General features: G+C 38.8%; 1 protein-coding gene across 1 annotated transcript; it reads right to left on the reverse strand.

Moving 5' to 3' along the window:
• Positions 1-307: 307 nt before the first annotated feature.
• LOC149089090 (cuticle protein 10.9-like) lies at positions 308-9,639 on the reverse strand. Its single transcript, XM_089237222.1, has 4 exons — positions 9,510-9,639; positions 6,184-6,261; positions 2,121-2,414; positions 308-581 (listed from the first exon to the last, which is right to left on the reverse strand). The coding sequence occupies exons 1-3, from the start codon at positions 9,522-9,524 to the stop codon at positions 2,142-2,144; spliced, it is 366 nt and encodes a 121-aa protein (XP_089093348.1). The 5' UTR covers positions 9,525-9,639; the 3' UTR covers positions 308-581; positions 2,121-2,141.
• Positions 9,640-9,847: the final 208 nt, after the last annotated feature.

A 9,847-nucleotide genomic window follows, 5' to 3' on the forward strand; every position in this document is an offset into this window, starting at 1 on the left:
CCGTCCCAATTCAATTAAAATTTTGTGGCTGTAACTGGTATACTTTACTTGTCTTCGTCATTTTTTCCGCTATGATTGGCGTTCTCTCGTATGGATAACGATTTGCCGAATTTTGGAAAAAAATATAGTCAGCCTCACAGGCATTTATTGTGCTATGTGTATTGATACATACTTTCTTACTGGCCCGCCTTTCGCAGGCCGGAGGTTCTGCACCTCCTGGTATATCCTCTGTATTATTTATTATACTATTCCCGAGAAATTGTTGTAGTTTAATGTCAGAGCAAAGTGGAAAAAAAAGAAACAGGGATCACGAGAAACGAGCATGAGCAATTTATTTACATGTTGATGCGCATTGTACAAGGCGAGATTAAAATGAACATTAGCCGAAAACATGAATAATTACAATATTAGAGACACTCGTGAGGCGGGGACACCGCATATCTTCCGCCACGGACGTGTATGATTCTCATCGATATTTGGTGCGAGACAGGAATATATTGGCTGCGTTGTGTGTGTGTGTGTCCGATACAAGGTCCAAGACCACCAACGACTTCTTGCTTCATCCAACGATGAACCGGTCACTGTGGAAACAAATCACATTTTGATTACACAGGCTGTTCACAAATTATTTGCGTAAAAGATGTCTCTGTAACCGTTGATTTTAGAAACATACTTCTAATTACAAAAGAGTTTACAAATGGCGTTTGGGGGTCGTATTCATAAGAAAATAAAATGAAGAAATAAGAATTTATGCAGAACTTCCCCTGAAAGTTTCAATAACTGAAATGTATACTCCGTTCTGGAAAGTCATTTGCAATAAATTTCACATTTTCCAATGTAATATTTATCGAGATATTAATGCATAAAAATCACTATGTTTTGGCAACTCATTACCATGTTGGCTAGTTTTCATTGGCTCGGAAGTTGAAATTTTTAGAGACTACACTAGGCATCTCTTCAACCTGTTGCTCACAATCACCACGGCTTGATGAACGTCTCGATTAAACACCTTGTACGGATTCCATTCAATTATTGAAATAATCCTGATTTTATGCATTCGCGTAATGTCAGTTTTGCCGTAAGAGTGCTCTTCTTTTGATGATGGGTACAGGCAGTGCTCCGAGTATAAAATGTTTGAAGACCTCTGCTGTACACCAAGGATGTTCAACCTTTAGGAGAGTTGGGGCCACTTTATTAAGCGATCTGGAAAAGCGCCGCAGGTTATTTAAGTGATCTTTAAATGTGCTGCGGGCCACTCGAGTGATTTTTAAATATTCCTTGGGTAACTCAAGTAATCCAGAACTGCGCCGCGGGTCATTTAAGTCATCTGAAGATGCATTGCGTGTCACTTAAGTGATCTGAAAATGTACCGCGTGTCACTTAAGCGATCTGTAAAGTTTCCGTGAGTTTTTCAAGTGCTCTGGAACTGTGTCTCGGTGATCTTCAAGTGCCGTGAGACACTCAAGCTTTTTAGAACTCTCTCTGCGGGCACCATAAGTGTTCTGGAAGTGCGCAGCAGGTCACTCTTCAAATATGCCGGGAGTCACTCAAGTTATCTGGGAATGTGCCTTGGGCCACTTAAGTGATGTGAAAATGTCGCGCGGGTTGCTCAAGCGGGCTGTGAATATGCCACTTTGTTCATTTTTACAAACTCAGGTTTGGGGTTATGGGCCACAGCAAATGACCCCTAGAGCCGCATTTGGCCCGCTGGCCATGGGTTTAGTATGTATGCTATACAATCACAAATAGAATAAACTCAACCATTTTATTCATAATAAATAATTTCATTTTTTGGCAACTACAGAATTTTTGCAACTTTGAATTTAATTTACGTTTCGTAATCCGCGAACCCCACCCTCAATAGCGACGAATGCTGAGAACTTCAAAGTCAAATCTCCGTTAATATTGCATTTAAAAATATGGAATTTTTTGTGAATGACTTCTCAGAGCAGCATTTACATTTCACTGGGAAGTTTTGGCTCTACAAAACAATGTTTCTAAAGCCAACGGGCACAGAGATATCCGCTGTACAAACAATTTGCGGGCAGCCTGTAGTGGGATTGCGCAAAAGTAAAAACAACAGGAAATGAAATCTCAATGGACTAATTGTAATAGTTTACCTCCAACAAATGTCTTTAGTGTCAATGGTAGTCCCCTAGGTATCCATGGATGGCCGTCGATGTCATCTTTACGTGCGCGGGGTTCTCGTTCGCCGTCCCGGGTTCGTTGGTCTTGACCCTGGCGCGAAACCCGTGTTCATCGGCGACGTACTCTACCAGCCTGTGGATCCCGTGGGCGTCTGTGAAACCGTAACTTCCGACGACTTTCTTACCGTCGCTGGTCTCTTTGCGGAACTGGTGGTTGCCGTGGTGGTCTTTGATGTTGTAGCCGAATCCGTACGGGTGCGGAGGATACTGGCGGCATTCAAATAACACGATCCAAAAGAAATCATTCTCGGGAATTATCAAACTCTACACTCATACATCATCACCACATTTTTTTGAATTTTGCTATACATATATTCAAAACTATTTTTAAATCAGAATTACGCTGGACCAAGCAATGAACTGAGACCCTCCAAATTCTACAAGTTGGAATCATGTAATGATAATTGCTATCGTAAGCCGCTTTGAGGCCTCTCATGGACCAAAGGAAAGCCGAGAAGTACTCGGGTGACCCGGCACTGGGCAAATAGAATTCGTGATGCTCCCGATTCCTACGTTGAGCACACGCCCAATTGTCATTCCCAAATCGGAACTTTTTCCCTTTTTCCATACCACGATTTTATCGAAGTAATTCAACCTGACGAATTAGATAAGCACCGATTGGCGAGAATTAGCTTGATGTCCCGCTTTCGTCCTACAGCTATATGGTCAATCGTAAGCAGAAACATATTTACAGTAAGCTATGCGGGCTATAGGTTAAGGCGGCAAATACGGAAGTGTAGTAAGTTTGAGAAATGAGTGGTCAAGAACATTACAGTTGATTGAGAGAAGAGCGGCGAAACCATAATTGATGAGATCGTCAGCAAATTCGCAGATGACGTTAAATTAATGGGTGCAGTCGGGAATCAAAGCGATAGTGGGAAGGTGGTCCAGAGCAACTTAACCCTTAACTGGCGTGGTGGGGTCATTTTGACCCCACGCATTCTTCATCTCGACCACCCCTTGAGAAAGAAATGCATCTGGACCATCTTATTTTCATTACCTTTCAAGCTAGCTGTTTACATGTGTTTGACAAATTTATGATGTTATTTTACTTTTTCTTCCCTCTATAGCGTTGATAAAAGTTTCCGTGTGGGATCAAAATGATCCCACCTCACCCCATTAGCAGACAATTTTTGTCTGATGGCCGTAGTATTGAGATCGAAATGTCGTCTCTGAAGAGCGCCAGTTTTCCCGATAACGGTTTCAAATTTATGGTGAAACATCGGATATACGAGGTGAGCGTGAAGATAGTGTTGTTAGTGAATTGTGCGTAAGATCTGTGTGATTAACGCATCACAATGTTGTTTAGAAAAGTGCTGTGTTACCGACTTAGAATAAGACTGATGCTTATGAAAATGTAGTAAATATTGTTTCAATTTGTAAGTTTTATTTTCTGAGAACATTTCAATCGTATCTGTTCATTTTACAATCATGAAAGTGTTCAAAAAATTTAATAAATAATTTTAAAAAATTTCCAAAAGTCTCGTATCCCTCCATTTTAAAAGTAATGTGTGTCTTAACAAAAGTACTTTTTTGGAAAATAATTAGAAAAATTTGGAAAATTATTTAGTGAATTAATTGACAGATGAATGAAGTCATTGCTTTTATGAAGACTCTTTTTGTTGATTCTTAAAATGCATTAACACTTGCTGGGATCAAAATGATCCCCGCGACGCCAGTTACGCACAGAATTTTCACAACGCCAATTATAAGGATTAAATAGAATTACAACATGATTAATTAATTGAAGCAAATTATGAATTAATGGAGAATGACTTTCAGCGTGGAAAAGTGTGTGGTCACGCGTTTTGGTTCGAATATCCCACGCTTTAGTTACTTTAAAACTATTCCGTATGAAACCACATTCACCGATTTGAGAATTCTTATTGACGAGCGGCTTAGGTTTTTTTTTTCAACTTTGTTCAGCGGTGTTCAAAAAAGTAAATAGAATGCTCGGTCTCATTCTTAAAAAGGGTCTCTTCACGTTTCCTCAGTCATCCTTCAACTTTTCCGAGACTAGGTGTTCCCTTCGTTCTGGCCTAGAGTATGCCGTACGGTTTTGGAGATCTATCTTCAGAAATATTGGTTGAAAAGGGGGGTGCAAAGAAGAGCCGTTAGTTGAAGTCGGCATTGAAGTCTTGAGGAAAGACTTGATTCATTGTTATGTGTTCTTCGGAACAACGTAAGCGTCGTGGACATATGATCGAAGTATTTGAGATTTTGAATCGAATCGGGGAAAATATTGTTACGTCGTAATTCAGCTGTTTCGACTTGGAAATCTGTTCAACCAGTTTCTGTTAGTTAGGGGGACAATTCCAGAGATTGTTGGGTCGCGAGTCTCTTTTTTTTTTTCTCATGCATGGAATAACTTGCTTTCGGTTGTCGTGAATTCGCCCATAATAGACACGATGATGAGCCGGGTGGGAGATGATCGAGAAGCTGCCCATACTTAAATGAATGACAACGATATTTTTTATGGGCAGTTTGTTTTAGTCTTTTTGATTTATGCTATCGGATTGCTGTATTTAGACTATGATAACCATATTTTTATGGGGCATTTTCCATCATTGTTTTAGTTTATGTATTCTGTATATACAGGTAGATTTTTCTTATTTTTTTACCTTTTCCATTTTTTTTTTCTTCTCCTAGTCACCTTGTTGAGCAATTTGACCGTTGTGGCCTCTGATTTTGTATTTGTGCCGCCTTTGTATAATTTGTTGAGTTAGTCTCTGTATAATCTCTGTTGTATAATGTCGCCTCTGCATACAGAGCGAAGGACAGGTCAGTTAGAGACTTGAATAATGATATAGGGAGTGTGCAGCGATTTGAATGACCAAAACAGTGTACAGGCATGCGAGTGACCAAAAGAGTGACGTAGGGAGCGAGATGCCAAGTCAGTTAGCGACCGGAGGAGTGACTTAGAGGGGGGGGGGATACAGCTTAGTCAGTGACCTAGAGAGTGTGGAAGTATGGGTGTGACCGAGTAGAAGACCCATGTCGTTGAGATACCAAAAGTGACGTACAGAGTTTGTAAGTATGTGACTGAACAAAAGAGTCACTCAGGGACAGGGTCATATTTATGGAGGGAGTTGAGTCTAAGTAGACTATAGCCCAGAGAGAAATTTGAGGAATGAGTGATAAAAGGAATTAGACTACTAGAATGAGTGCTAAAGAGAATTGGACTAGAATGAGTAAAGAGCAGCAAAAGGATAATTCTATCAGAATATGATTAATGAATAAAATTCTTTATCCGTACTATTTTTGTTATGGATTCTAACCGTGGAGAGTGTTGCCCAACAATGTAATATCCGGTATTGTTAAAACGCGTCGCAACATTTTCCCCTTCCCCCATGCCTAGCTCTTATCTTCAATGAAACCGGTGTAACGCTGCGATGAATTAATTCCTTCACACTTCCATTTGTTGAAAAGGGATGGCGCCATCACACACACATCACCATCTTCAAAAAACTTGTACGTTTTAGTTTAGTTAGCCCTCACCAAGGACAAAAAGATGCGATCCACCGAGAGTTGTCATGTATACATCCGGACCCGCTTCACTCTGCCGTTGCTGGATTTGAGACTCGCCTGCGATGTGTTATCCCCTGTGGTGGTGGTGGTGGTCATGTGGAACACAACACATAGTGCTGTAATAAACGATTTGGAGGCATTCTGTTCGTTATTTGCGTATCTTTTCTTTGACTTGTGTACGTCAGCGCCACCTATCGGCTGCTTTTTGAGTCCCCCCCCCCTGTCTAAAAAATCCCCGTGACTTAGCGGTGCTAACCCTGAAAACCATTTTTCATTTCGATTATTTTTACGGTACTTATGAATTTTTAAAGTTTCTGCAGACTTTTTGCCGCAGAATAGAATACGTGAAACACGATATTTCCTTTGTGCACAGATAGGGTAAAAATAAACTGACATTAAAATTCATTTAAAAATCTTGAAAAGTAAAATTTCCAAAGAAACACCTTACTTTTACTTCTTCGTATCCGTAACTGCCGTATTCAATGGCGTACGTGAAACGGATGGCTACACATGCCAACGCTGCTATCTATAATCGAATGAATAAAAATCGAATTAGAATATTTTTTGAAACATGGTGACATAATCCATTCATAGGCTGACCACATTTTCCACGACAAAAATACAAGACATCGGGATTCCAAATACGGGAAAGTATGAGACATCGCCAAACATGATGCCAAAGGTAAGCAAAGTTGCCGGCTATTGCATAAATCACTGAAAATCACCAATGGCGGGAAATGAAACATTACTGCAAACTGCAGTGATTTAAAACGGTTTCCACGAAATAAAACATTTAACACGATAAATATGTGAGATGAATATCTTTGTTTAGGTCATAATAGAATTTATGGGTTAAAAATGATTTCAATCACGGATTTCAATAAAGAACGAAGATTTAAGTTGGCTTCACATTAAAAATACGTGAAAAAACGGTACATTTTTCCATAAAAGTCGGGATGGCCAAAATTACATGAAAATACGGGATGTATGGTCACTCTATTCGTCCAGAACTAATGAAAAATTTTGCTAATGCCAATATATGGGCTAACTATGCAGATACATATTCTATCACTTTCACCCACGATACAATTTTTAAAAAATCGAGGAACAGAGCTGCGTAAAAATGATTTTTCTTGATCGGTTGGTTGACCATACGTCCCTTTTTAACCCTTTATGCGGAGAATGCACTATTCAGCCTCCTTATGCAGCAGAAATCACTAAACCCCCTTCAAAATGTCATATTCTGTATTTTTTGAGTTAACATTGATTTTCAACAGGTGCAAACTATATGGGGTTTCGGCAAAAGTGTTAAAAAACAGAATATCTGGATCTGTCAGTACCAAAATAAGATGCCTTTAAGGAGGGTAAGGTATGGCGTCACGTAAAGGGTTGACGTAATTTGGCCATCCTGACTTTTGAAAATGTCTTTTCACGTACTCGCAAAGAAGCCTCGTTTTTACTCCTTGTTGAACTTAAGAATTGAAATCATTTTTCAACTCATAAATTATGTTATAATCACAACTGTAAAGAAGAATATTCATTTCACACATTTGTCATGTTCAACTTTTTTTTTTACTTTGTGGATTTCATTGTAATCCACTGCAACTAGCAGTGATGCTTCATTTCCTGAGATTTGGATTTTTCAGTGATTTATGCGACAGCTGGCAACTTTTACTCACATTTGGAATAATTTTTGATGATAATTTTCCCGTATTTGAGGAATATATTTCCTAGAGAAAATATGGTCAGAACTTGTTGAAAGAGCACAGTTGGAAAATTATTGTTTCTTATAGCATCGTTAGGAAATTCTTCTTTTCAGAGCATATTTGGAAAATTTTTGTTTAAAATAACATATTTGGAAAATTTTTGTTAAAAGTGCACAAGTGCAGTGTTGGAAAAACTCTTGACAAAAGAGCACATTTGAAAAATATTCTTTAAGAATGCATACATAGAGTTTTTCTAAAGAGTACTTGAAAAAACTCTCGTTAAAAGAGTTTGGTTGGAAAATTTTGCTAAAAGAGCAGCATAGTTAGAAAAAAAATTGTTAAAAGCTTATAGTTCAAGCTGAACAAAGGATAAAAAATAAGATCGACGCATACACTATACAGGGTTATTCAGAAAAGATGGGAAAAACTTTTAGATGTGATAGTACACACCAATACAAACAATTGTCATCAAAGAACGTGTGGTCTAACATGAAACGCGTATCGAAACGGCAAACGTTAAAACGGCATTCCTGTTGCAAATTTATTGGGAGAAAAAGACCACCATGCATGCAAATGTAACTTAGGGGAAGAAAGAGAAACCGTATGCAAATCTGCGTCGCAGTGAATAAAAGGTGCAGACACCATCCCGTATGTTACAACTGTTAGAACGGTTGCACGCTGGAATAACTTCACAGGGTTGGCACATGCGAATTTTATTCACTCTGACGCAGATTTGCATACGGTTTCTTCTTCTTCCCCAGGTTACATTTGCATGCATGATGTGCTTTTTCTCCCGATAAATCAACAGGAATGCCGTTTTAACGTTTGGGGAAAGACCGTTTCGAAACACACTAGCGCGTTTGCGTTTCTTGTTAGACCACGCAGTTTTTGATGACAACTGCTTGTATTGGTGTGTACTATCACCTCTTAAAGTTTTTCCCATATTTTCTGAATCACCCTGTATATAATTTTCATCGTCTTCCAAAATGTGAGCAAAGGATAGCATCTACAATCAGCAACTTTCTGTGAAGGGGTAATAAGTTACATTACAGTCGCACAAGTTTGAAATGAGATGGCAGTCTTCCGCTTGCAATGAGTAAATAGCATAAGAAAATTCCAAAGGGGTATATTTTAATTGTAATCCGCGTAAAAACCGTTTTCGATGAGTTCAGAGATGTTTTACATAATGTGCACTTGCGATAATAATGGTTGATAATTCGATAAACCAAATAATCATTTCTAACTTCCAATCATTTAACCTTGAACGTTCAGTACACACACACACACGACTTAGAGAGCCCGAGAAGGATGTGTTATGGGTAACTTTATCAAATTCTTCAGTACTTTAGCAAAATCTAGGAAAACTACATTCGTTTGCAAGTTGTTATCGATGGCTCTTGATTTCACGACAGAAAAAAAAGTGTTCATTGAGAGGAAGTAGTTTATGGTGACTAGGGCTAGGATTTTTATGACCTAAAAACCACCAGAATGTGGAAAAACCATGGAGAAAACCATTCCATAAGAAGTGCATTTATGCCGTAAAAACTTAAAATATACTGTAAAAACCTAATATGCTTTTATAAATAGGCTGGCCATATTTCCTCGAGGAAATGACGAGAAATCGCTAACCATTGTTCCAAATGATGCCAAAAGCAGACAAATAAAATTGCCTAAAATTGCCTAAATTTACCTAATCAACACATCACATCCCAATACTTCCACAAATGATTTCCACTTAACTTGCCCCATGTGACTTTTTACTTTTCCCTCGGATAAAGAATTTGCTTGTGGATCAACGAAGTGCAGCGACGAAGGTACTGAATGATGTGACAAAAAAAAGCTAGCAAATCGCATTTACATCTCTGTATGAACAATGCCAAAAATGCATAATTGCACAGGGCAGTTGCTTCGAACGAAACGCTAAATACACAGGAACCGTCTGTATTCATTCTTCCGTAATAAAATAAGTCTCGGAACTTTTTGAACTGTAAGTGGTTATAAAACAGAACACACACAGAAATAATCGCCCATAATCCATAATCAAAATATAAACATTGCCAAGACTCACCCTTAATAATTCCATTGTGACAAAGTGGAAACGTGAAGGTGGTCTGTGTCTTCTTTTGAAACTCTTGAGGTAGGCACAATACTTTGCTAAATGTTTAGCGCTCCATCTTGGTGAACCGATTTCGGTATTTATATACCAGACCGAAGAAGTCACCGCAAATGGAAGTACACCACTCGACTCAACCAACCTCCAATCAGAAGCCTCGTTTTTTTTTCTCTCGGTTTCGGTACCGTTCCATGCGCATTGGTCTGGGGAGAAAGTGAGGTTCGTAATTTTTTTTTTGGGTCAGAGCTCAACTGCAGGTGATAATAATAATAGAATATTTGAAGGCTTTTGAA

Source organism: Pholcus phalangioides, unplaced genomic scaffold, assembly GCF_987345545.1.
Source record: "Pholcus phalangioides strain wild (caught in Gottingen) unplaced genomic scaffold, Ppha-v1.0 ptg000002l_1, whole genome shotgun sequence".
In the NCBI taxonomy this organism is placed as follows: Eukaryota; Metazoa; Arthropoda; class Arachnida; order Araneae; family Pholcidae; genus Pholcus; species Pholcus phalangioides.